Raw genomic sequence first — 25418 nt, forward strand, 5'->3', positions numbered from 1 at the left:
AACGCGGCGTGACAAGAAGGGCCATTCCGATTGGCTATCATAGATTTCTGATCCTGAGTCAAATCTATCCTGAACAGGCCTGCCTCTGACACCCGACCCACGACATCTATATATAACAAGTTCATTTCCTCGCGGTTTTTCGTTAGAATGGATCACAGTATCCCACCTTCTGTATCCTTCTCTCTGCACCTCTTTCTACTGTTTTGTACTCTCGGTAGAGGATAGCGCTCGATTCGATGACTTCAGAACTGTCTTCTCCAACTAGCTCAACTGGCGCCAACAGCTGTCCACCTCCAGGCCAAGGGGACCCAGCCAATCTATGGGCCTTGGACACTGAAAGTTATTTCATGAACAGGAGAATCCTCCGACTAGAAGAGCGGGTACGACGACTCGAAAAGCAAATTCGAACCCACGGAAGTGAATCGAGACCGAAGCCCCAGCAATTCTTGAGCAGGGAACTCCAGACTAGGGTTTCCAGGCCCAAAAGCCGAAACCCTTTGTGGACAAGAAAACGGAAGAGGAGCCTATGGAAGCTTACGCAACAGACGTATAGATCTCAATGCCCGAGTGTGATTATCCGTTGCACCCCTGAAGGAAGGCCTGACAGGGATGAAGTTGGGAGTTTCATCACAATTTCGGACAGCGTAGATGGAAAGGGAACCAAGTTCATCGCGTCGCAAGGGTTGGCGGGTACCCAAGAAGAGGAAGACCATTAGCCCCCCGCTGTTCTGTAGCTGCTGAAGATGGTCTAGAGCGAGTTTGTTCGCTCGACTCCGAAAACCTAGAACTTATAGCGATACATTAATCGGAAAGCACTTTAAGGACTTCATGGCGACAATGAATCACGGCCCCTGTATCGGATAACTGATGATAAAGCTGCATCTACTTACTATCGCCAGCGCAAATGGGAGGTGTCTTTCTATTGCTCTCATAGTATATTATATCCATGAATTTCTCATGCGCTCCAAGTAAATTCAGCTATGATCTGCCAGTATCGGATGGTTTCCATACAACGGATGTTGTAATTATCTTCAGATGTCTGTGCCGATTTAGCACCTAATGTTTTTGTATCTCTCGCAAGTGACATTTGAGCACTTGTCTAACATATGTACCATTGCCGCCGCCACTTGCCGTCGACCAGAACAATGGCTTTTGATCACAATAATTCCAACGCGTGTATATCCGTCCATGAGACATTTTATTCTGAGTGTAGCGGCAGTAATCCTTCTTTAGAACTTTGCCAGGAGGGTCCAAAGCCGGACCAGACATGGTTTACATTTAGTCACTGGCTGATCAGTAGGTCATAAATAGCTTAGAGATCAGATTGTAAGCTTCTCTCATCTTCGTCCTTCTCGTTCTTTGTACACTTCGTTCTATCGATTTCGTATGCCTCTGCACTTTGCAAATAACATGCGTCCGAACAAAGGAGCCTGCGCGCCTGTCTACTTTGAACCTCAGATAATAAAGGATTCAGCTTTAACAAAGCTTGACGCATTGGAAAATAACCAATCGAGTCTACAATGGGTCGACGGTTCTGCAATATTCTTGAAGGAGGACGGCTCTTTCTCGGATTTGTTGATTGAAGAAGGATCCCTCAGAGTACGCACGCAACAGGCCTTTCTATCCATGGCCAGACTCTTTTCCTCGCGAGGAAAAGAGGAACAGACCCTGCATCATGCGCGACGCCGACTACTGGTCTCACTCCTTGCGCATTCATGGCTCTGGGGTAGGCCCAAAGTCTTGGATACTGAAGGTAATCCCGTCGCTTTCAAAGAAAGGAGAGTACTCGACCCTCAAAACATTCTCAATTTCCTTGCACAGGTGCGGGCTCGCAAGGAGAGCTGTACTTATGACAAAGTAAAAGACCTTCTCCTACAGGCAGAAGATATAGCTTTACATAAGGACATGTCTAAGTGGAATATAACAGGGGTTATTGCATGTCTAAGGTGGGATAAATCCCATGACATCCCTGGTGAGGGCCCATGGTGCTCTTGTCGGCTCAAGAAGAAAGGCCCTCCACCACCTTATCATGAAGCTTTACAAACGAAAACATCAGTATGGTCCTCAGTATCTCCCATCGACTCAGACCCCGGCTCCTTCGTGACCGCACAGCAAGGAGGGGAAAAGGACAGGATGTGAGGCAGAGATGCAATCATTGGCTTCTGTAATTCTGCTAGAAGTACCACCTAAACCTAGTGGGTACCGAAATAATCCCTGCCATCTTTGGGCAATAATCATGAGTCAACTAAGGATGTCCAGGTATTGATAAGCCATCTTGCGAGTAATAGAGCATATAGTTAATAGAGATTAGAGAAGGGCAGTTCAAACTACTCCTGATCGTCAATCCTGACTACAGCTAGAGCTTGTATGCATGCAATTACAGTAGCAAGCACTTCCACCTTCCTGTCCACGAGAAAATGCTCTTTTCAAATTCTGGAGTAGGGATGTTTGGGAACATGGCTCTAATTCGTAAGCAGACATATGATCAGAATAATGACGTACCATAAGTAACTTTTAGTCGAATGGGCGAGTATTAAGAAGTACTGCTGCTGCCCGAAGACAGGAGTGAGGATGCGGAAAAGTGGAGATAGATCCATGTTCACTCACTACTCATATCCTACATGATCCAGGGCCTATTCGACCAACATGAAATGAATTCAGTCCATCTTGCCTCGTCGAGCGTCCAAGGGCATCAAAGGCAACAGGCCAAATGGGTGTGAGAGACGCTGTATATAATTAAGGATAGTCACGGAACGTAGAGGTTTTATAATCACTTAGACATAGTCACTAGCCGGAATGAGGAGCTCAAATGGAATTAATGTCAAAAATTAGTATTGTACTTTGAGTCGATAATCATGTCAACATGGATATTGCGACTGGCCACGAGTTTTCACTCCCAAGGTTAATGCTGAGAAGGAAAAAGCGTTCTGTAAATCAGGGGCGAATAGTCGTCTCTTCAGGAATCCATTGTGAGACACACCATAGAACGAATTCAGATCATCACAGCGTAAGATAAGAATGTGCTATGCACTTTATGAATATTTGACGCTCTAAGCTAGTCCGTTTGTAAAAGCCATAGCTGCCTACGTGCTTTTGCAAGACGTCACTCCTCTGATATTCGTCCCAATTTAGGTTCAGGCGAAGCCTTGCCTCTCCTGTTTTCACTCTCTTCCTCAATAACTCGAACTGCTGCGGCGATAAATTTAACGCGAGGTTTACCCCTCTTATTTTGTGCATGCAACCTGCGATGGATGGTGAGGTTATCATGGCGGTTGAATCGGTCATTTCCGCAAAATTCGCAAGAGAAACGGTTGCGCCCTTCGCCGTGATGACTGCGCTCCCTTAGTCATGGCTCAAAGTTACAAAAGAAAAGTGGTCCTGAGACTTACCTTTGTTTATGTCGCTTGAGATGTTCGGTTCTTGAGTAGTATTTATGACAACCGGGATAGTCACATTGAAACCGGGGTTGTCGGACGTTATTAACCTTTCTAAGGTTCGAATTCCCGGATCCTAGCTTGGATGATCCAGTTTCAGCTTCGCGAATTTTGTGCGTGACATCAACTGTCATCTTCCTCAAACCTTGCAGGTAATCGAGCAAGTTTGAGCAACATGAAGGAGCACAAAGAGAAGCCTGTTGTTGCGGGACACAATCCGACGGTCCGGCATCTTGAGATGTCGTTATGTCAAAAAAGGAAGTGCTGCTTATATCGTCACCACGAAAGGATGATTGGACCATATCAGTGTCATCGAAGCCTCGCCAGCTCTGACTGAGTGTAGCCACGGGTGCATTTCGAGGGTTTTCATAGGGGCCTAGGCAGCTTAAGGGCGTTCTGCCCATCCATCCGTGATGCGCCGGGTCTATAGCCATGGCTTGGTCATAGCTATAACCAAGTTGTCCCGGTCCCATTGAAGTGCTGGGGAGGCCATGGAAGAACGCTGCGTACTGGGGCTCGCAATACACCTCTCCCTGAACAGAGGTGGGTCCGAAGAGATCATGAGTTTCTGGGCTGAAAAAGTCATGACGTGCTGATTGTTGACATGCATCGGGAAAGCGGTCTGAAGCTGGTGAGGTTGGAGGACTTGGCACTTGCCCGCTATAAAGGATGAAGTCTTCGTACATGTCGAACTCAAAATCCGGCCTGACTTATTCTTCGATGGAGCAGGAGTGACGAAGAGGGCGTACGTAACAGTGTCTATGTCTTACTTTCGAACGTCCGAGAGGAGAACTAGTATACGCAGTTATAGATATAAGAGAGACCGCTCGATCTCACATGGCAAGGTACACATACCCCGGCTCTATCCAATTGCTGATCTGTGAGCGCTGATGACGCAAAGCCCCACAGGCGACGATCATCTACGTTTGTTTTCCTTTTGTTTTTTTCCCTCCATGGTAGCAGCGAACCCCTGTAAAGAGGAACTCAACCAATAAAAAAAACCAAGCAGGGTAAAGTTCTTTTGGTGTTGTGGCTCAGAAGGCCTGATAATTGCAAGCTGCTGTTCTTGCCCCTGTTGGACTTGCTGGCATGAGACATGTACAGAATAAAAATGGCCCGATATTGGAAATGCGATGGGCTAGAGCTAAACCTGGATTGGTCACAGCCCTTTAGATGGCCCCACCATTGGCAGCCCACTCTCGCACCATGCCACAGGTCGCAAGAGCGACACAGATATGGCAATTATAACGGACCTCCGGTTCTATTTTATTTCCGCCTGCTTCCCAACAAAGACAGCAGTAATGTTAGCGTCTTTCGATGGTAGTCTGATGGCGCCAAGGTAATTGACTGCGGGGACGAGTAAGGCGCCTCGAGAGACTCAGTAGGCCCATGTTATCAGCTTTCTAGTCTGATACAGTTCAATCGGCGCTCAGGCTGTGGAACATCCTTTGCTTGCCAAAATCCAGTCGTTAGGCTGGTTAGGTTGGCCACATCTTTACAATGCTTCTAACAAGGGTACCCTGTCGGCTACAGCGCTTTTCCAAGGGTTAAGGGTTTTCTGATTGGCGGGATCCCTGGTCCCACATTACGGCATAACAAAGAAGCGGCGGAGGGGTAGGTACATCAGTGATAGAAGCAAGCTGTGATCCATTATTGGACGTACAGACCGCTCGGAAAGAACGACTGTAATAGAATGAGTCGGTGCGCAAAAATGCAAACCCAACTCATCAGCATTAGGGTGCCGACTATTTCTTCCCAAGGGAGCTCAAAGTGCCTAAATGTGCATGCTACATTTGATAGGCTCCAGAAGAGGCTTAGGAGTGATCAGCCCGAAAATTGATTGGTGTAGATCCTTTATCTGCCATTTCCAAATGTGAACAGTGCCAGCCGCTTCCTCAACATTAAAACTATTTTACGATAGCTACCATGTGCAACGTAACTGATGTAAATGTCACCATCTCATTGCATTCTAGAGTTCGCTATCTCTACGTCTGACGTCTCAGAACAATCTTGCGCCTAACAATCTCATCACGCTTTATGATAGCCATGCTCGCGAACTCTCTTCTCGTTCTCAACTTCGCTGTTTCCGCTCTCGCTTCGCCTTTCCACAACTCTGGCAACTTTTTAGCATGTAAACTCGGAAGCCCTGTTCTTCCTGTCAATGGCGGCCGTACGTTTTCATTCATCTCTCGTCTTGCAAAATATCCTCAGCCTCGCTAACAACGGCACCAGCTTCTGAGCTCCTTGCTCCTCCTGGGGGCGTAAAGCTTAGGCATATTGCTCTTGGTTTCGGTATTCAGAACTATACCTGCGCTGGGCCTAATACCATCCCTGCAGCTACCGGAGCCTTGGCTGTCCTCTATGATATTACACATCTTTACCCCGGTCAGAGCCATTCATCCCTGACACCTAGGAAATGGGCTTCCTTTCCGTCTGATGTCCTCAACCGGGAGAAAGTCCCTCTGAATCGCGACAGTAGCGGCGGCGCTTCCCTTACCAACCCTTTCCCCAAGAAGCAGCCGCTCAAGGTGGAGAGCTTGCATAAGAATATCCCTTACCTTGGTCACCACTTTTTTAACTCTGCTGGTGTTCCTACTTTCGATCTTGACAAGGTAAATCACCTTCTTGTCGCTAAGAAGATCGGGAGTATCAAAGCCCCTGCTTCTGCTCCCGCTGGACCTGAAGGAACTGGTGCCGTTGACTGGCTCTACCTTGGAGATGCGGGTGGCAGCCACGGCGTTTCCATTGCATATCGTGTCTTGACAGCTGGTGGTGCCTCTCGCGGCTGTACGGCTAAGGCGAACGATAGTATCTCCTACACCGCCTTGTACTGGTTCTATGGATGAACCAAACTGTCCATTCCCGACACATCTTCGGTTAATGGGAATCCCTAGAGAGGCCAAAAGTTCTTATAAGAGGACTACAATTTTGGCATGTACTCGGCCATATAGTACATCCATCAACACACAAAGGAAAACCCAGTGGCGTATCCATATTTGTAACTCCATTCCATTGAACGGTCTTTTTACGAATCCCCTTGGCCCAGCTCATCGCACGTCCAGGCAGGCAAGCTTTCTCAGATGAGTTGCCACTCAATGATACTGGGGGTAAATCCAAGAACTCGGAGACACATGCACAGTATTTATTACATCTGCTCAGGGATATAAACTGGAGCAGTATTGGATCTAGAAACGCTATTTCTACCCTGGAAAAAGCAGATTGGTTCTCCCATACTGGCGATATTGGGTTTTTACCAGATAGAAGTCTTCGTAAATCGAATTTTTCCGAGGCGGTGGTTACAGTAAAGACAATCTAAGTGAATCCTCGGATGTTTAAATATATAGCCATGATCACCAAGCAGGTGAGTTGATGTTCCCATTTCTCGATCAATTGGGATTAAATGACATCGGCTGTATGATATGATATGTGTCTGATGTGTATTCTCCGAGTATGCTAATAATTGCAATATTCAATTCCTATTTGATCCTTTTGTGATTTTACGTATGGCTATATAAAGTCGGTAGCCGGTCTTCTTTATAATTGCCGTATCTTTGCACTAACATCTCTTCTTCCATTATGGCTCAGCCAAAGACTGGTGGCAGATCAGGACGAAACACTCGTTCTGCGACGGCTGCTGCTAATGCTGGAATCGAAAAGCTCCCTGCGGGAAGAGTCGGTGCCAAGGCGAATAAGGCCGGTGACAGCCCTGAAGATCAGCCGAAGAATGTAGAGGACGTTGATATGGATGAAGCTCCACCAATAAATGAGCCAACTGAGTCGGTATCGGACAGCCCTGCACAGACCAACGGCCCCTCACAGGCCAATAGCGCTTCAACTGAATCAACCCCTGCAAATGACAATGGGCCACCAGACGACGACGATCCCGACGAAGTTGTTCCTTTAACAAAAAGCCCAAACATACATTCTCTTACAGAACAAATGGAGAAGACCCGAATTGAACAAAAAGATGAAGAGTGTCTCGCCATTGTGACCGTTCAAGGCGGCAATAAGAGGAAGATAGTTGGGTTTGGCCCCCGTAAGTTACGCGATTACGCAATGGTGAGGTGGAAATCACGCGACAAACTTATGAATTATACGATGACGGAGGATGAGAAGAAACTTGAGGTGCATCCCATAGAGTGGAAAGAAAGACGGAGCCGAGGCGATGAGATGATAGCGCTCGGTGGTGTTGCTATGGTTGAAGATATTAGTCTCCTAATCCCGAAGGACGGTCAATCGTGGCCTCCACCAAGCATAAGGATATTAGTGAAGTGGAAGAAACGTGGCGAAGATGAGACTACAACTTCGTGGGAAACGCCTGAGGTTGTCAAGAAGGCCTGGTGTCCCAATCTTAAGCCCCCTATTAAGCCAGGGGAAGCAGAGCTAAACAGTACAAGGAAGAGCGGAAGGATATGTAAAAATGACAAAGCGGTGACTATATTAAAAGATATTCCTGTTGGTCTCCAAGTTTTGAAAAAAGGTCAGCAGATAACGAATCTTCAATATGCGGTAATCGATGCAGCTGTGCGATGTCGCAAGCGGTACAATGACAGTTCAGCTTCAAAGGACGAAGGCGGCATTGCAGACCGGCATGCTACACCTGACCTTACGAGGAACGATAACAGAGATTCTACTCCTAAGGCGGCTTTGGATACCGTTGTGAAAGTGGAGGGGGCACGCTAAAGTAGGTAATAAAATATTTTTAGCTCACGTAGTAATTCAAAAATCAAAAATGTCTTTATTTATAAATTATAATCACCAATTCATCGCTGCCTATTCTCTCCGCAGTATCAATGTCAGTTGAATCAAGTAAGTTGCGTCGTGGGCACTTTTTGACACAGACTAGACCTTCCACGATCGTACTCTCGATTATGTGTGCTGGCAGCAAATTGCTGACTAGACAGTTGAATGTCAAAAGGCGGGGTTGGTCTGATTGGCTAGCTTGGCCAACTATGGATCAAACGCTCCATTGGTATATAAGGAGCTCTGCCAACCCCCTTCTTATGTGACCCACTGCTGTCCGTGCCACAATGAAGGGTACGGCGTTTAAGGGAGAATCTGTTTGTGCAAAAGATTTATTTATTTCTATAGATAGGTAAAGCTTATGACTTCCCAACGAAACATATCAGGCCAACACACTGAAGAATCCCAATTAACTTCAGCTTTTGGAAAGCAATATGCACACAGCCTCAACCAAGATATGTCTCCCAATTTAAGCATAATAACAAGCTCTAGTGATGACCCAAAAAGTAGCCCTATTCGCAGCTACCTAGGGTAAAAGAAGCCGTCTCAAGACCTGATCGTTGATTGCTAGAAGATTGCAGGTGCCTCTGGATGCTCATTGACGAAGACCTGTTACAACAGTGTGGAGAAATAAGTAAATCTAGGTTTCAGGATAAGCAGATCGACTGCAATGCAGAAGCTTAATCACCAAGACGTGGCCACTGACGAAGTCACACGTGGCTGCATGAAAAGCACAGTCAAAATCACATTAAGTTCCCTCGAAGAGGGTTATTTCTATAGTGAATATGCATTTAAAACCGGCCTGTGTTATCGTACAGTAAGGTGCAGGTTCAGTGTCACTAATTTATTATAAGACGTTTGCCATAAAAAGCTAAAAGTAGATCAAACACTGTGGTTCGGATGGAAACCGCCGTTCACTAACATCATCTACAGGAGAATTAAGCAGTACAAGTCAACAGTGGATCCCGCCCAAGCCAGAAATAAACGCCAAGACTATTAAAGCCCACAATCTAAAGGCATAGATCATAGCCGGGTGCCGAGACTCACATGATGCTGTTACCGGTATGAGAAGGCAGAGCTGATTGTCACCGACTATGTCGCGAACGGTCGATGCTTAATCTGTTTTGGGACATTTCTGACAATATTTTGGAAGTCAACTGCGGAAGCTGAACCAGCACCCTACTGTACAACACCTCTACACAGGACATATCAGAACAAATGCAGTTTCACATTCACAAGAGCGTCTGATTTGTTGCCTGAGTCTAAGGAAGTAACATACGGTTATAGGATGTGGAACGTCTCAACTTTGGATTCATTCGCAACACTACTCCATTAGTTTGAGAAGACCTGCATCCCGTATTTTATGATCCCCAGAATTATGTATACTTTTATATCGCGACTTTGTCCGTGTTCGGCCTAGGCTCTTAGCGTGGTTCTGACCTGAATCTGGGTCGTAAAATTCTCTGTGCCCTACCGGGAGGATCCCACGGGGCTTTATTATGTTGTTCGTTTGTCGGCCCAACTGCCATTTCAAGTAAGGGTCTATCAAAAGACAGATGATCGCCTTTGATGATATCCCAAACGTCTCTTAAAGATGTAGACAAGGGTGTGTAGCATCTGAGGGAAGGAGGAAGCAAGGTCCATAATACAATGCTCCGGTTCATAGTAATATCAAAGTAGCCGATTACATAGGTGGTTGTCCTAAATAGGTGGTTGTCCAAAGCAAGTTCAAGGTAGTATATAGTACAAACATCGTTCTATACGCATCACATTGGAAACGTCGGTCAGCAATGGATCCTGCCTACGTAAATGTAGGGTATGCAGAATAAACAAGCGAAGATAGGGCAGTATCTATAACTACCATGGAAAGGCAAATCCAGTAATGAACAAGACTACCAGGTGATAATATAACGCAAAAGAATACTGCAGCTCGCAAAGTAGAAAGAGAAGATCATTGTTACGGTCCATTATGTTATGAGCGGCAGCTTCCAGGATGTGTAGCGAATCTCACCAAGCCCAAGTTATCTATTCGATACGGTCAGTGGCCATCTCCATCTCTTTCGACACCGCGATAGGGTCGCATCTAATGGGAGTCCGTATATCATTCGGCTGATAGTACACTTGCTAATGGGATGGATTATCTTGCACCTTGCTAACATGTTCCCGATGGATGTTATGAGAGACGCATCTCGATGCCACAATGGATCATCTAGCATTCTGCTAAACTACAATACGACTTGGTTCGCAACTTTGGGACATATAAAATCGCACCATAGCACAGCACCTTTGAAACGTTATGTAGTATATACTTCTGAGATATCATTGACTTCTGTTCTTCAAACATTGTTATCTATTCTAGCAAGGCTCTTTCCTCTTTGCTCAGTACCAAGCGCCATTGAGCTGTATTATTTATAGTCTTGATATTGCTGACCGGTACCTGTAGACAGGACTCATAAAACTTGATTACCTAGAATAGATCGTTAACATTAACGTTTCATAATGCTATTATTCGTATCACCCGACCTCTTGAGGGTTTTTAACGTAGATGTCTTGTCTATCGTGCTCGGATACTTTACCATCTGGCCACCTTACACCCATAGTATACTTGTTCTCAGCAGGAGTAAATTTCATGTACGCGATACTGAGCTCTCCGCGATGGGTTAGGTTACGAATGCACGGATATGAAGATCTTTCCTCAGCCTTTGTCTGTGATCTGGTCTTCATGCTGTTTCACAGGAGAGGGAGTATCTATCTATCTCAATCCTTGGGCAAGATTATGCCATGCCGGCGGAACGGGACTTCTTATACGAAACGATGAAAAAGCAAAGACAGACAATATAGGACCACGAAGTTACCTAGACTATATCAAGTTCTCTCATAGTACAAGTACAGGTAATTCGTGTCCAATTTCCCTCCTGAAAAAGTAACATCGGGTACAGGGAGAGCCGAAAGGAGTGTCCGCTTTCCTCTGCTTCGATAGAATTGTTGTAGACCGTGGGCGCCGCCAGCACCCATCGTAAAGTATTAATCCTGTCTGGAATGGGTCCGTATAATTCACCTTCACCAGCGAAGCGCGGACACTCCTTTCGATCATCCCTGTAAGAAGAATAATTGAATATGAGAATTTTAGAAACCCAACCTTGAATATAGTGCATTTCAGGTTCAACTGCTAAAATTCCATCTCTAATTCCTGTTCTCGTCTGCGAAAGTAGCAAGAACACTAATATCGGGAGGGAAACTAAACTTGAGATTTCCTGTACTATATTGTCTATTCTTTCTTTCGCTGACTCTTTGGCTTTATTAGCTCTCCATAATGAAGTTTGTCGGCTTTTGTTACTGCCCTTATCTTTATACAAAAATACATATAAAGCCCTTGTGACACAGAACGGGGATTTGTAACCACGTATCAAGATGAGCCCCTCAACCTTAAACCTCGAACTCTCGTTTCTCTTTGAAAGGATTTGACTTCGCCAAAGGGATCAATGGTATCGGGTTGGAGAATGGAGTTTCGTCTGCTCTATTACTTGCTGGAACAGATTTGCCCTACGTATTGAAATGAGACATGTGTGGAAAGAAGCTCCTTTTACTTGTTAATGGCATTAGCGCAGAACACAAGGAAAAGTATAAAAAACTATTTTATGAAGGCTTAAAACCGAGCTACATTAATAAGGAATCTTCAATCATAACCTTCGGCGAAAGCAAGCTTTAAGTCAATGTGCAGGACTTGGAGTCCACTTCGGATCCCATCGAGCTTCGAGGCATCACAAGTATCTTCGGCACAACCAAAGACGTTTCGTGTTTATATAACACCTTTTCAGGCGATAAAGAGGTGGAGAAATTAGAAACATCACCTCGACGCATTCAAGATAATGAAGGAGATCAAGCAATAGAGAATGTCTGCTCAGTCACCCGCCATTGCCGTAAGGAAGGGTAGCACGATTAGTAGATCATTTAAAAACCCGCAATATAAAGAGAACCTTGACATAACTATGACCACGAATGGTTCGACTGGAGAAATGGAGATACGGGAATGGAGGTGCGGAAGTGGCAACGGAAGTGGAAAAAGTTGAGACATACATTGACTACGTCTCAGGAGTATAGTCCTTTCCGTGCTTAGTTTCATTCGCTCAACCATGTTCCAATACTTCACTGCTCTTGCGGATAGAAGAGGAAAGAAGAGAAGGACAGCGCCCCAATAGTTGCAATAAGGGAATGGGTAGGTCCAGTGTTGGTAGTCAACCTCGTCGCCCAGAACTCAGCTGACTCCGGCGCTGGTATGGTGAAAAGTCGCAAAAGCTCTTGATGGTTCAGCAGGGTGTATCAACTAACAGGGGGGGTAAGATCCAATTTTCTCTTTCAATTTAAGCAGTAAACACGAAATCTTAATGAAGACGAGTTTTAAAACTTCTATGATTCATCTTTGAAATTTAGTAAAAAAAGGTCCGAAAGTGGACTAGCTGCAGTGCCACAACCGGGACAGGAGGGTGCCGGCGTCTATTGCTTCTTGGACTCCCGGCAAAGGTAGGTTCGGGGAAATTAATAGCGGTAAGTTCGTTGCTTGCTGCTTCGTCATCGTCTCTAAATGATAGACATACCATATGCTTGAGTGCAACAACGGATTAGCTGAAATGTTTCATTCCAAGTCTTATTCATCGCGGGCTTTACCCGAAAGGCGGCGGCGCTTATAGCGCGCTGTTCATTGAATCTAGGCTGGCGCCGCTCCACTTCAGCCGATGACCCATCGTAATTAGGAGAGCGGTGTCACTTTTAGCTGCTCAACTGTATTGCTGGAAAATTATTGTTCTGCGTTATCGCTCTTCTACCAAGATACGTTCCTTTCTTGGCCTACCTGTATCCAATGATAGATTCACCTGAGCCTCGCAAGCCTGCCCTCCTAGTCAGGTTCCCTCTTCCAGCCGGCTGCGATTATCTCTTATCTGTTACTTCCCCCCCGCATACTCATTTGCATTGAGACAAGTTAGAAGTCCTTTTCCATCGAGCGTGACGCTGCTCTGGAGGAGGAGCAGGTCGAATCGGCCATCTTTTGGATCCGTCTCCCTGACCAACATCGCACCCTGTGTACCACTGTCCTCAATACATCCTGGCGCTCGCTTAACTCCCAAAGATTCACCGAACCTGGTTGCAAGCATAAATGCTGCCAAGTCCGACTGTATAATGTTCTTTCTTTCTAGTTTGTCGATCCTCTCCGGCAAGTTGCCTTTTAGGAGGGCGACCTCTGTCTCCTCTTGTCTATCGTTGAATGCTTCTATCAGCTTCAGTAGAGGATCACCTCCAAATCCCACAAGTCCCTTGACGGAGAACTTCAGCTTTCGTGCTGTTTGCGTTGGTATAAGAGTAAAACTTCCAAACTGCTGGACATGACAGAAAACATTTTTCGCAGCCTTTTTGTCTAAGGCAAAGTTGAATGCTTCTCCGAAAATGTTTTCGTTGCTATTCATTGAGCCCTAATTCATCGTTAGACATCATTGCAATGTTCCCACTTTGCCCGTTTCACTCACTCCTTGCATGATCACTTTCACTTTCTCGAGTTTCATATCCCTATCCATCATGCCTCTGTCAAGAAGAAATGACACAAGTCCTAGAGAAGCGCCTACAAAGATCGTGACTTCCTCGGCCTGCTTCATGTCCTGATATAGCTTCTCTCTGTCTAGGATCTCCACTGAAGCGCCGAGTCCAGCCCCTTTCTTACTCGCATGCTCGATGGAGTGGTCAAACCAACTTTTCACGCTTTGGTGGCGCTCTGGGTCTGAGGATATTCGGTTGATCTCTTTCCATAGCTTAATTTCCTGCGCTGTTCTCAAGACGAGGTGGTTACCTGTATGAACACTGAAGTTCACAGGGTTATGAGTGCGTTCAAGACTGGCAAAATCGACGAAGATTGTGTGTGGTCGTTGAGCCTGGTTAGCTACAAAGTTTGCCTTGTCCCAAGCGGTAAGCCAAGCTTGAGTTTTTGCATCTTGCATCGGACCTGGGCCCGATGAGACTCCCTTGCGGAGCTAGGGAGGCCGTGTCAGTATCCAAGAACTTATTGACTCATAGAATATGAATGCTTACTATAGAGCGCTCATCGGCGCTGAGGTCAGTCTTGCTGTTAATATAATCCCCGGTTACGCTTCCTGTGAGTAGTGCAATCCTAGGGTTTTGTTTCAAGTCCTTTAGTTTTCCCGCAACGCTTTCCCAATCTCTTTTCTCATCACTACTCATCGTGCGTGCCCAACTGACTTGCCTCGGCTCGTCGATGTGCATAACTCTAGTATTTGGCGTGTTTCTGAACTTTTCTTGTACGTAGGAATCGCCGGAGTAGTTATCGGAATCAGTGCCGTCATTGATGTTAAGAATAAGTTGTACCATTGTGTTGACTTCTGTCAATTTGTGGGAACTAAGTGTGAGTAGAGAATGAAAATGGCGATGAGAGGTGAAAAGTTGTTATACAGTTCGCAGTGAACGCTGGTTCTTATAGGTCAGAATATCATGAAAAACTTGGAAAGCATACGAACAGTGGGTTTAATGGCACGTCAAGTAGTAGCAGCTGCCTTCATTCCTATCGAGGCTTTGACTTGCTGCGCCCAAGTTATCATCTTGTTCCATCCATCCCCGGCTTGAAACTGGCCAGTGGCCTTTTCACATCGCCTCATTTCAGCCACCGAAGTGAGTTTCACGACCGATATGTGACCATTTCTGGGGATGTGTGCCATGTTGGATACCCATTTTCGTCTATCTGAGGCAGCCCTACCCCCAGAGCGGAAGGTGAGGTTACCATGCTTTGTTTCCTGCGCTGTGTCGTCCACTTGACACACCAGACGTGGAGGGACAGCACTGAGCACTTGCACCTTCAGCTTGGACAACAATGCTCTTTGTAAAGTCTAAGGTGGGGCATCTAGATACATGGATGTACTTTGTAAGTCGAACTTTTGTCAGAAACAGGCTGATCTATGAGTGCATAAGCAATTTCTGACTGAATGAATAAAGTACTTCGAAGTACCGCTGGTGCCTGCAAATGCGGGACGCGGATCCGGGAAAGTGGAGACAAATCAGCAGTGCGAATCTTGAGTACAGTGCTGAACACCTCCACCCTCCGCTTCAAAACAACATTCTCTTTATGAAATCCAGAGTGGAGACACTTCGGTACATAAATTTACCTAGCAAGCAATTATTTTGTCTGAATTTGGCTGTATTATGCGTGCGTAAGCAATTTTTGAATGCGTGAAAGAAGTACCCAGAAGTAGCGCTCTTGCCTAGAAAATCTGGGGGAGTGGAGACAAGTCAGCAGTGCGAGATAGAAGTACCCTTTCCAGGCATAGACCCGGTAAGTACTTTGAGGAGCGAAAGCCAAACTAAGTCCCAGCGCGTACACCGTGTCTAGAGTACATATATTTGAGATATGGAAACATCCTTCATTAAGAACGATTGTTGTAGGAGAGGATGCTATCGGTGTTCAATACTGTACTCTCGCGCTTATAAGCGCATTGGTATGTGTACGTCCAGTTGGATCATGAGCGTACACAGTACGGATAGCTACTTATGCTTGGCATGTAGAGTTTCTGCTCCATATTGGACATACATGCTCACAAAGCGCAATGAAGCAGAAAATCAATCACATCCTTTTTCTCCATATGTAGACCTTGTCTCATGACGTCCGGAACGAGACCTTACACGATTACTGCGAAAGTGGCTGGACTCTGGCCTTGGGACCTTGATAACACAGACACAATTCCTTGTCTACCGCGCAAAAGACAGGCGCCCCACACAAGGCAAATTTCTCAATGCAAAGGTCCGTCCGCATCGTCATGCTACACGCTGACCGCATCACTTGTAATCTGTCAAAATAAACCATGAGGCTATTTCGACCCATAGGAATAATATCTAGTTCCCAGAGGCCAAAAAAGACCCAAAGGCTATGGCGGAATTAGGCTACGGGAATTTGTTACAAGCTTGGCCTATATATGTACAGCTTTGTGTAGATTATCAGATCATATGTCCCTCCTGTCCGGGCTGCGAAGCGGAGATTCACATGGCTTATCCTCAGGCAGCTATCAAGAAAGTTCGTTGCCTCAGATGCGGACGCGAGATTGAGATGACGAGTACCGACGAAGATGCGGTGGTGTTCATCAGCTATAATCTCCAATACTGTAATGGTTGCGCTGAGATTACAGGCCATCCCGGGCGACCATCCGCCCGTGTGCGGAAGCCTGAAGCCGTGGCCAGCTCAAGCACATCACCTGCGAGAACTCTATCTGGATAGCGGGCGAGAACTAATTTCTTGCCGTCATTGAGAGCGCAAGTCACATATCTCCTCTCAGGTTATAAGAGGAAACAATGGGGCCGAATTCCGAGTAAGGTTCACGAAGGCCAGGTCATTGTATCTATGATGTGCACCATATTGGTCGCCCCCCCCCTTCAGTCCCAACAGAAATGCATGGTACTGTCAGAAATTACGTTTATTCTGTTCATTGATGTAAATTTGTGTATTCATGTTGTCATTTTGTCGAGATTCTGCCCCTTGGAGAGTTTGCTATTTTGGCAGGTAATCTGAAGTATCCCCCCTTGCATATGATACTACTCCAATACTTGTTCAACAGGTATCAAATTCTACTTTATGGACGTCAACTTGTTAGAGGCCGTGATTGGCTGAGTATTAGACAAAAGTCTACAGACTGTGTGACTAATCGGCTCTCGTCGCATGTTAATCTCATTGCTTGTCTTGCCGTTGTGGGCAACGGTTTGGATTGGACAACGGTTTGGTTTGGGGCCGCCATCTTGTATTTAGTCTTCTGAAAGTTTTGGGCCGTAGTAGCCCTACGCATCTGTTGCATCCGTGGACGACATAGTGGCGCATGATTCTATACATACGTTGATGGTATCGAGACATGTTGCTAGGCCTTGGACTGGGACATAGTAACTGGTTGAGGCACTCATAGTCGCCAATAAACGGAAACAGAGTGAAGCTTAACTAGCTTCCATCCGACAGCGAGCTCAAAATTCAGAAAGCAGCCAAGATGTCAGCACGCCACGCCACCGAGCCATATATGACGTGGCTACAGCCAAGACTACAGTCCTCAATCGGACAAGGGCAGATCTACGAAGAGAGAAGAAGCTACCAGACGGAGTTGGTGGGCGTTCTAGAATGGTTGATCCAGGACTGTCCGGCAAACATACTCGGCTGTTATACGATTAGATATTGTGGCAAGAGGCTAGCATACTGGCTCAACTTAGAACCGGCATGACACGGTTGAATGGTTATCTATATCCCATCAGGGCCGCACGTCGGATGAAGGCCCGTCCGGTTGTGCAAGAGAAACGGCAGAGTACTTCCTCTTCCAATGCATAAAGTGGACGGCACAACGCAAAGAGATGTGACAAACCTAGGAGACAAAACTCTATCAGATGGATAGAAATGGACACTAGACATGGACGCTGTGCGATCTACAATCAGGACCGCAATTTCTACCGGCCGCTTGGAACAGAGATGACAGGAACACCACTATGTAGTACAGTAGCTTTTCATTTACACTAAGCGATCATCCCCAACGCCCTCAAATAACTAGCTGCGGGTATCCCTCCAGCTGTCGAAACTAGGAAACTGAATAGTTGGAGGAGCTGGGCTTCGTTGACCTACTGCTGCTAATGATCACGGGCATAAAGAAGATAATGGATGACTGGAATGGAAGAAAGTAATAAACAACAGCACGGGCTTTGCCCGATCAAGGCATCTAGTGACGTAGTACATGTATTATTAGCTCATAGAGCCCTCTAGGCGTTATCCTATCGGGCGTAACATACAGGGATGACCGAAAGGAGTGTCCACGTTTCGCTGGTGTAAAAGGACTACACGAACCTATTCCGGACAGGAATACTACTTTACGACGCGTGGTGGCGGCACCCACGGTCTACAACGATTCCATCAAAGCTGAGGAAGGCGGACACTCCTTTCGGCTCTCCCTGTATCACGAACATGACTCATATATACTGTAGCAAAGCCTGACTGAAACCGTCGAGTTGAAACATCCGTTCCCGGCCCAACATGGAAAGCAACCTATTTTCTATTTGTAACGTGATATCCCTGTCCGGAAAAGGTCCATGTGATCTTTTGGCATCAGCGAAACGCAAGCACTCTTTTCTATCACCCCTTTCATTGTCTCTCACATGTTTATAAACCCCGCATGCTCTTACCTAGTTCCTTTACTCCCAGGAGACTTGAGAGTACCAGAATGGCTTTTCCGCAAGCCCCAGTCCATGAGTTCCGTTGTTTCAATTACAAATGCCCTAATCACATTGAAATGACTTCCACTGATCGCAGTGCAGCTCCCAGCCTAGGGTATACTGACGAAGGTGTATACATTAGCAGAAACATCTATTATTGTCATCGGTGCGCCGTGAAATTTGGTCATGAGAACAGTCCCGTCATCCGTAGACAACATGCCCAGACAAACCCTGTCAGGTCACAAACCAATTTAGAAGCCAAATGTGAAGGACAGCGGGCTGAATCAAGCACGAAAGCGGCCAATGAGCTTCAGTCTATTGGGGGCACCAATGTGCCCAAAAGACACGCAACCAAGGGACGCCCGTGGTTTATACGATATTTGCAGAGATACATTGCCCCCAATATGAGGATGATTAAAAAACAGCGAAAAGCGTTTTAGGAACCAGACAATATGGTCATGAATCTAAGCCTAATAAATCAGTTGAAATACAAAACGACCGTTTAAGAAGCGAAGTTTTGATTACTTGTCTTTCAATGAGCAGAGAGCAGGTATTCAGCGAAGCTGCTGCACTGATATATGTGTGACTGAGTGACAATTGATGCCTTTCTGCTCCCTATGGTAAGAACCTAGTCATTAAGACGGCTCATGAGATACAGTGAGGTATCTAGAATTCATAAATCCAGAAAAGTGCATTCAGTTGCAAGCCAAATCCACTGTAAGACCAGAGGAGCAGTTTAATTTTATGTTTGCGGGGTTACGTAGCACTGTGGGAAGTAAGCAAATCACGTCTACAAACAGATCTCCTCGCTATTCTCGAGTTAAAACATTCGAAGAAACCTAGACCACAAAACCAGATTTTGAATCCCTTCACGGATGACACCGTTAGATATTTCCAGTTTTAGCAACTATCAGTTATACCTAGCGGCGATCGGATAATATGCTTCTCTTACTACCTTATAGCTAGCGTTTAGTAGCCGGACCGAGTGGCTAGAAGTTCCATACTTGGCATGTATACATACATAACTCTACGGAAGCTTTATTTGATTCTAGAGGGCAAGTGCGCGAGTGCGGGACTTTCTTCCGGGTATCGTGGACAGTAGCGCCCTGTAAGTCTTTTCTTGGCTTCACGCCTAGACACAAATTTCAAAGATGCCTCGATATATGGACAGTCTCAAGATGCCGTGACCGGGAGGCGATGGAGTATATCAAGGACATTGTCTATGCATGGCTATGTACTACATGTACTCCGAGTTATATTCCAGAGGCTGATGAGAGTGTGCAAAATGAAAACCAAATGTAGACGACTTGGTATATTATGGGAGTGGCCTAACAACGCCAACCGGATGAGCAAACGCCCGAATTCTCATTTACCCTATGACAGAGTTCTCAGCTACTGCCGAACTACTGTTGACCGCCACGTAATAGAGCAGAGTAATGACGACATACAGAAACTATAAGATCCCAAAGCTCACCGGATGCTCAAGACCCTAGGCTGCGAGAGGCACAACGTAACTAGTGCCATAGCAAATCTTGCTCCATTTTGGGGTCTGTGATGTGCCTCCGCTAATCAAATCAGGAATTACATCTCACATACGTCAGGATCGCTTATCGACGTCCAGGATGAATGTCAGCTCCGCACCCAGCTTCTGTTGCGCGCGCACTCGGAATCATTGTCTAGCAAACAGCAGTGAGAAGGGGGGTGAAGAGTGTGCCATCGAGGAAGATGAGGGGATGACCTGCGAGGTTGCTTCGAGCCTGGGTGTGAAGATGCGAGGCCCCTTCTCGAGCTCTTCTAAGTCTCTTCTTACGGAGCTCTTGATGCTCGAACAGGAAAATACACACAAGGCAAATCAAGGCGGAGAACAACACAAATCTGGACAGAAGCATTCGACACATACTTAGGGCTTATAGTGGATATCCTTTCTTTCCCTGGCCTTTCTTTGTCCTTTGTCTGGCTTACGGGGCTCAAACCCGTTTTGGATATCTTGGCACGACTGCACGAGTTTGCAAATCTCCTACTATACCTTGCCATGGTATATATAATGCTTGCCGTCCTGACCTCCCTTCCCTCCCTGTCTACAGCACTCTGTACTCTCCCCTTTTTCTATACTGTACCTAAAATCCTGTCTCATTCTTTAAGAGCGACCAAGAAACACCGCCTTTCGCCTACGTTCTTGCGGGACGTTTGCTTCTCTTATATACAGCATTTAATTTACCTCTTTTTTCATCCGTCACCGGTAAACAACAAGGAACAGATTCCAGACCCGAGGACAGACGCAGCATGGGGCATAAGTGCCTGTTAGTGTTCTCTGGTATATCCAAGACCATACCAGATCTTCGCAAGTTATACAGAAATGTTTGCAAGGAACTCGATCGCGTTTTAGAGACACCTACGTTTCTCTTCCTCCTAGATAAGAAGAAACGCAAGTTTCTATTAGGTATATGGGGACACGGTGATCATGGCGGTTACCATCGTATTGCTGGTAATACTCAGTACTTTTTTGTGCTGTTTGTGGAGGATCGTTGCGATACAATTAAGGAAGCAGATCTCGAAATGGCCATCTCAAAAGCTTCCGCTTCCTGTTGGTCATATGATCAATTCATACGTCACCCCCCAACTCTTAATTGTTATGGGGACGAATTTGTGAAGTGCTATACAGAGCCGACCAAGAATTCGGACGGTCCAAAACCGCAGATTGGAAAGCTATCGAAAATTCAAAGACAAGCTAAAGGCTTACCAGAGCTCAGGATAGGTAAATCCAAGCCATCAGCTCTGACATGAATGCGGGTTGGAGTGGGCCACTCTTGTCTGTTGTAGGCTCAGAGACGGTCGTCCGGTTTCCGCGCCAAAACTTGCTGTTCTCATTCAACTCAGTTCAAGATTCGGGGAGTTGACGACAATATCGGATTTTAGACATGGACATAGATGCTTTAAGTGTGATGAAATGGTCTATACGGCTCCTTTCCTTCTTTACAAACAAAATAGAAACAAAAATACAAATGCCTTATACTTTACGCTACACAGTACCTCCTTTTTTTTTGTTTGTTTCCTCTTTCATACTGTTCCTTATTTTTTCACTCCTGTGATCTTCTCACATCCTGCCCGAAGAATTCATGTCATTTACATTTTTCTCTGATTGTTTCCTCCCGTAATCGCAGACGTTATGTTTGCGACGTTTGTTCCCTTTTGCTATTCTATAATCTTTGTTTCGTTGACGCTTACGAAGCTGGTCCACCTTGCAATCCACTTCAAGACAGTACCACCAAGCGCTTTCATTCTTTTCCTACCGTCGCTCTTTTTCCCTGATGTTCTGTTCCTTTGCGTGTCACGCCTGGCTCTACGGCAGCAGAAGGGCGTATTTTCCGCCGGAGCTTGTGCTTTGGGTGTCATTTTCTCGCACGTTATCCTGGCTGTGTCATTCGGGCATCGCTAATAGTCCTAGATCTGTTCTTCTAGTCGCGTCGGCGTCACAACTCGGCTTCTCTTACTCAACAGGTGGTGAATTTAAATGGTCTGATGCGATAAGCTATGCTGGCGATAAAAATGGGATAAAGATCCTTTTCAGCGGCTTCGAGTCTGTCCTTGCTGCTGGAGCTCTTATTGTCGTCGTTGCTTGGTTTGCGAAGTGGCATATCTACAACGTTGTTGGCTCACTGATGACAACGGTTCGGGCACTGATTATACACGGTTCATTCCTCTTTCACTTATGTTTCAATTTATGCTGACAATTTCTCAGTCTGGCGGTCCATTCGAAACAGGGCCCTCCGGTCCTCCATGTCTCCTTATCACTCGAACAGCGGATCCGATGACATAGAAGGCGAGGCAAAAGGCGCACGGCTCACCGTTGGTATACAAAAGAAGTCACGAACAAAGCCTAGAACGCCAGTCGCGCTCGTCGTTATGGCCGTCTTCCTCGCTATCACCACGGCGCTCCGACCAGCTGTTCCATATACAATGATGTCCATGACGCTGCCTCTCGCTGTGCTCAAGTTATTCACGTCTTCATCGAAGCTATGCGACGACGGCGTTGGCGGCAATTGGCCTCTTTCTGGTGTCATCTCTCCTGAGAAATGGGAAAACCCTAAGGGACGATTTCCTGGTTGGACTCCTGGTAATAACGGCGACGCTGCACGAAAGTACCGAGAAACAGTTCCAGGATGGCTGCCGACCGACATCCCCCCTGGCTTTACCAAATGGGCCTTTGAGGGGAACAAAACCATTCAAGAATCTGGGCCAAAGCATGACAATACCTGCGGAGTCTCTGAAGTTGACGACACCTTCTACAATCCCGTTCTAGACCCACTCAAAATCTCTAACCTCGATAATGACATCCTCGACGTGCTGCGAGACACCCTCAGAGGCGGAGGCGTCAAGATCAGGCATGTAGCTCTCATCATGTTGGAAAGCTACCGGGAAGAACTCTTCCCTTTACAACAGGGCTCCGAATATCACAAGCTCATCCTCAAGTCGCACGAGGGTGACGACGAAGATGATGTCAACGAGATGTTGTCTCATCTTAGCCCCGTCGCTGAGAGAGTCACCGGCAAGTCGGGAAACTGGAAGAGAAAGGACGGCTCAGCTTATGAAGACGTGGCGATTCGGCAATGGAACGATACAACAAAGGATGGGTACGGAGGTATCAATGTTGTTGGTGGTTTCACCACGTCGTCACTATCGCTCAAGAGTATGGCTGCTATTCACTGCGGTACCTGGTCCATGCCTGTTGATGGTTTTGAGGAGTCGGAGACGGAGGCTTACCAGGCTTGCATTCCTCAATTGTTAAACTTCTTCAACAAGCTCAAAAACGACGAAAAGAAGTCAAAGGGCTTCTTACACCAGAAATGGTATCCGGCTTTCTTCCAGTCTATCACCGACGGTTATGATCGACAGGACAAGTTCACCAAGAAGATCGGATTCGAGCACGTCATCACCCGGGATCACCTTGAGAAGTACCGTAGGCAGGGTGAAGAACTCGAGGAGATCAACTACTTCGGTTTCGCCGAGACATCACTCAGGCGTCACATCCATGAGTATCTAAAGCACGTGAGGGACGAGGGCAGGCGCATGTTCTTTTCCCACTTCACCAGCACAACGCACCATCCCTGGGGCGTACCCAGCTCATTCGAGACCACTGACTATCTCAAGACTGATGGAAAGATGAAGTGGCACGTGGATTTTAACAACTATCTCAACGCAATGCGATTCACCGATGCTTGGCTGGGCGAGTTGCTCCAGACATTTGATGACTACGGTGTGTCGAACGAGACGTTGGTGGTGCTTGTCGGTGACCATGGGCAGGCTTTCAAGGAGGATCAAAACTCCAAGATTGGAACCTATGAGAACGGCCATGTCAGCAACTTCCGTGTACCTATTACTTTCCGTCATCCCTACTTACCCCGCGTCCAATATAACGCTAACGCAACATCGCTCTCCATCCTACCGACGATCCTAGACCTCCTCATTCACACCGGCTCTCTCAATGAGGAGGACGGAGACGTTGCATCAGACCTTATCCACGACTACGAAGGCCAATCGCTCATCCGGCCGTATAAAAGCGTGCACAATGGCCGCCGAGCATGGAACTTTGGTATTGTCAATGGTGGGGGAAGCATGTTATCCATGACATCTGCCGACGCACCATGGCGCATCGTGATTCCGCTGGATGATTCGACACAATATAGGTTCACGGACGTGAAACACGATCCTCTAGAACGAAATCCCTTAGAGAATTGGACTCTCGAGCAACTGAAGGTTGCTGTTGAGAATACGTTTGGGCACGGGGCTTCGACGTGGGCTGCTGAAGCGAATGCTGTGTCGAAGTGGTGGGGACATGAGACGAAGCGATTATGGGGATATAACCCTTCAGCAACCAAGGGAATGTCATGATGGCATTCATAGTACTGATCAGAATCGCCGGTTCATTTTCTTCTCCATCTTCATTATTTATAATATTTGGTTTTTCTCATTCCCTCATCTACTTCCTTTTCCTTCTGCTTCACAATTCATTCGGGCGGTCTATCTCTACTGGGATATACAAGAGCGCCGAGTAGAGGTGATACTGAAAATCCTTGGCAAGATATGGAGTACGTATTGACAGCATGGAGCTGGGGCTTAACCATAGAAACCCAGCTGACACTGACGAAGAGTATGTGGACTTATCATATAATGTAAGATAACCGGCTGTTTCATCTAAGTCGCTTTGATGCACCTGGACTGAGTTCATGCATGTACAGCATTCATTCCTCCATTTGTCAATACTTTAGTACTTGAGCTTCCTCACATTTGAGACTTTCACGTTGCGATCGCCATTTGGTCGGTCAACTTGAACCAATCATTTCGTCCCACCTTGCCCCGCTGCGCCGTTTTCGGGCTGAATCACCGTAATAACAATCATGCGACTGCTTGTAACAACAATTTATGGACGACAGTAGACGCAGTCGCATACAGCAACATAGCGACCCTTTTCACCCAAGTCAAAGCTACCGCTCAACGTGATGCTATCTGCAGAGTCGACCGTACACTAACTAAACTCAACCCAAGACAATCCGCAACCAGAATTTGATCCATCTGCGGCCACTTCACTCGATCATGACGAGGACCCATACATCGAAAAAGACGACTTCTGACACCTCCTGCAGAAGATTGTACTCAAGACCCCCTATCTTCTCAGATGGTTCCCCAGGATAGCCCCCATGACCGGGGGGATAGGCCCGCAACTCCGATCATCCCCAAAATGGAATCGACGTGACGACGATTACGAATAAGATCAGGACGCGGATGGTAGCACCACGCCACAGCAAGCATCGGACTGTGGTGGTTTACACAGGTCGAGGGCGGTGAGATGTCGCAAAAGATCCTCTCCAACTCGTACCTCAGCTTGTTCAACTAGCAGGACGCTACATAGTTCTATCATCGAACGATGATGAAGTTATGATTCGGCGACTCGGAATCGGTGAGGCGCTACACCCGGCTGTGCTTAGAAACATATTTTTGAAGGTTAGTAAGTGGTCAGCGTGG

The 25418-nt window shown here is 46.5% G+C and overlaps 9 protein-coding genes across 13 annotated transcripts; 6 read left to right on the plus strand and 3 right to left on the minus strand.

Moving 5' to 3' along the window:
• Positions 1-164: 164 nt before the first annotated feature.
• FOXG_20915 (uncharacterized protein) lies at positions 165-822 on the plus strand. The gene has a single exon (XM_018401239.1). The coding sequence runs from the start codon at positions 237-239 to the stop codon at positions 714-716; it is 480 nt and encodes a 159-aa protein (XP_018251815.1). The 5' UTR covers positions 165-236; the 3' UTR covers positions 717-822.
• Positions 823-1159: 337 nt separating this feature from the next.
• FOXG_20916 (uncharacterized protein) lies at positions 1160-2670 on the plus strand. 2 transcript variants are annotated; one of them, XM_018401240.1, is made up of 2 exons: positions 1160-2195; positions 2260-2670. In XM_018401240.1, exon 1 carries the CDS (start codon positions 1387-1389, stop codon positions 2137-2139), a length of 753 nt encoding a protein of 250 aa, XP_018251816.1. In that variant the 5' UTR covers positions 1160-1386; the 3' UTR covers positions 2140-2195; positions 2260-2670. The 2 variants fall into 2 exon arrangements, with proteins under 2 accessions (XP_018251816.1, XP_018251817.1); XM_018401241.1 differs by having other exon boundaries at positions 2312-2670.
• A 333-nt stretch (positions 2671-3003) lies between these two features.
• Positions 3004-4397, minus strand: FOXG_20917 (uncharacterized protein). Of its 2 annotated transcripts, XM_018401242.1 has the most exons (3): positions 4290-4397; positions 3390-4226; positions 3004-3332 (listed from the first exon to the last, which is right to left on the minus strand). In XM_018401242.1, exons 2-3 carry the CDS (start codon positions 4118-4120, stop codon positions 3104-3106), a joined length of 960 nt encoding a protein of 319 aa, XP_018251818.1. In that variant the 5' UTR covers positions 4121-4226; positions 4290-4397; the 3' UTR covers positions 3004-3103. The 2 variants fall into 2 exon arrangements, with proteins under 2 accessions (XP_018251818.1, XP_018251819.1); XM_018401243.1 differs by lacking the exon at positions 4290-4397 and having other exon boundaries at positions 3390-4275.
• Positions 4398-5373: 976 nt separating this feature from the next.
• FOXG_12472 (uncharacterized protein) lies at positions 5374-6829 on the plus strand. Its single transcript, XM_018392264.1, has 2 exons — positions 5374-5604; positions 5667-6829. Exons 1-2 carry the CDS (start codon positions 5472-5474, stop codon positions 6278-6280), a joined length of 747 nt encoding a protein of 248 aa, XP_018251820.1. The 5' UTR covers positions 5374-5471; the 3' UTR covers positions 6281-6829.
• Positions 6830-6985: 156 nt separating this feature from the next.
• On the plus strand, positions 6986-8171 carry FOXG_12473 (uncharacterized protein). Its single transcript, XM_018392265.1, has one exon. The coding sequence runs from the start codon at positions 7011-7013 to the stop codon at positions 8115-8117; it is 1107 nt and encodes a 368-aa protein (XP_018251821.1). The 5' UTR covers positions 6986-7010; the 3' UTR covers positions 8118-8171.
• Positions 8172-10428: 2257 nt separating this feature from the next.
• Positions 10429-10980, minus strand: FOXG_20918 (uncharacterized protein). Its single transcript, XM_018401244.1, has 2 exons — positions 10701-10980; positions 10429-10644 (listed from the first exon to the last, which is right to left on the minus strand). Exons 1-2 carry the CDS (start codon positions 10899-10901, stop codon positions 10528-10530), a joined length of 318 nt encoding a protein of 105 aa, XP_018251822.1. The 5' UTR covers positions 10902-10980; the 3' UTR covers positions 10429-10527.
• A 1850-nt stretch (positions 10981-12830) lies between these two features.
• On the minus strand, positions 12831-14986 carry FOXG_12474 (uncharacterized protein). Of its 3 annotated transcripts, none has more exons than XM_018392268.1 (4): positions 14696-14807; positions 14253-14645; positions 13697-14194; positions 12831-13642 (listed from the first exon to the last, which is right to left on the minus strand). In XM_018392268.1, the coding sequence occupies exons 2-4, from the start codon at positions 14547-14549 to the stop codon at positions 13118-13120; spliced, it is 1320 nt and encodes a 439-aa protein (XP_018251825.1). In that variant the 5' UTR covers positions 14550-14645; positions 14696-14807; the 3' UTR covers positions 12831-13117. The 3 variants fall into 3 exon arrangements, with proteins under 3 accessions (XP_018251825.1, XP_018251824.1, XP_018251823.1); XM_018392267.1 differs by having other exon boundaries at positions 14253-14651; XM_018392266.1 differs by having other exon boundaries at positions 14253-14986.
• A 1174-nt stretch (positions 14987-16160) lies between these two features.
• On the plus strand, positions 16161-18944 carry FOXG_20919 (uncharacterized protein). Its single transcript, XM_018401245.1, has one exon. It carries the CDS (start codon positions 18359-18361, stop codon positions 18836-18838), a length of 480 nt encoding a protein of 159 aa, XP_018251826.1. The 5' UTR covers positions 16161-18358; the 3' UTR covers positions 18839-18944.
• An 850-nt stretch (positions 18945-19794) lies between these two features.
• On the plus strand, positions 19795-24688 carry FOXG_12475 (uncharacterized protein). The gene is made up of 3 exons (XM_018392269.1): positions 19795-21797; positions 21844-22088; positions 22138-24688. The coding sequence occupies exons 1-3, from the start codon at positions 21565-21567 to the stop codon at positions 24285-24287; spliced, it is 2628 nt and encodes an 875-aa protein (XP_018251827.1). The 5' UTR covers positions 19795-21564; the 3' UTR covers positions 24288-24688.
• The last annotated feature ends 730 nt before the right edge of the window (positions 24689-25418 follow it).

This window comes from Fusarium oxysporum, chromosome 3 (assembly GCF_000149955.1).
Source record: "Fusarium oxysporum f. sp. lycopersici 4287 chromosome 3, whole genome shotgun sequence".
In the NCBI taxonomy this organism is placed as follows: Eukaryota; Fungi; Ascomycota; class Sordariomycetes; order Hypocreales; family Nectriaceae; genus Fusarium; species Fusarium oxysporum.

Bases quoted from the DNA above. Each gene is read 5' to 3' on its own strand.
- FOXG_20915 (XM_018401239.1), top strand. From the start codon at position 237: ATGACTTCAGAACTGTCTTCTCCAACTAGCTCAACTGGCGCCAACAGC.
- FOXG_20916 (XM_018401240.1), top strand. From the start codon at position 1,387: ATGCCTCTGCACTTTGCAAATAACATGCGTCCGAACAAAGGAGCCTGC.
- FOXG_20917 (XM_018401242.1), bottom strand. From the start codon at position 4,120: ATGTACGAAGACTTCATCCTTTATAGCGGGCAAGTGCCAAGTCCTCCA. The intron at 3,333-3,389 runs GTAAGTCTCAGG...AAGGGAGCGCAG, and splicing joins CTCAAGCGACATAAACAAAG to TCATCACGGCGAAGGGCGCA.
- FOXG_12472 (XM_018392264.1), top strand. From the start codon at position 5,472: ATGATAGCCATGCTCGCGAACTCTCTTCTCGTTCTCAACTTCGCTGTT. The intron at 5,605-5,666 runs GTACGTTTTCAT...CAACGGCACCAG, and splicing joins TCTTCCTGTCAATGGCGGCC to CTTCTGAGCTCCTTGCTCCT.
- FOXG_12473 (XM_018392265.1), top strand. From the start codon at position 7,011: ATGGCTCAGCCAAAGACTGGTGGCAGATCAGGACGAAACACTCGTTCT.
- FOXG_20918 (XM_018401244.1), bottom strand. From the start codon at position 10,901: ATGAAGACCAGATCACAGACAAAGGCTGAGGAAAGATCTTCATATCCG. The intron at 10,645-10,700 runs GTCGGGTGATAC...GATCTATTCTAG, and splicing joins ACGTTAAAAACCCTCAAGAG to GTAATCAAGTTTTATGAGTC.
- FOXG_12474 (XM_018392266.1), bottom strand. From the start codon at position 14,549: ATGGTACAACTTATTCTTAACATCAATGACGGCACTGATTCCGATAAC. The intron at 14,195-14,252 runs GTAAGCATTCAT...CGGCCTCCCTAG, and splicing joins GCGCCGATGAGCGCTCTATA to CTCCGCAAGGGAGTCTCATC. The intron at 13,643-13,696 runs GTGAGTGAAACG...ACGATGAATTAG, and splicing joins TGAAAGTGATCATGCAAGGA to GGCTCAATGAATAGCAACGA.
- FOXG_20919 (XM_018401245.1), top strand. From the start codon at position 18,359: ATGCTCTTACCTAGTTCCTTTACTCCCAGGAGACTTGAGAGTACCAGA.
- FOXG_12475 (XM_018392269.1), top strand. From the start codon at position 21,565: ATGTTTGCGACGTTTGTTCCCTTTTGCTATTCTATAATCTTTGTTTCG. The intron at 21,798-21,843 runs GCACGTTATCCT...TAATAGTCCTAG, and splicing joins GCTTTGGGTGTCATTTTCTC to ATCTGTTCTTCTAGTCGCGT. The intron at 22,089-22,137 runs GTTCATTCCTCT...ACAATTTCTCAG, and splicing joins TCGGGCACTGATTATACACG to TCTGGCGGTCCATTCGAAAC.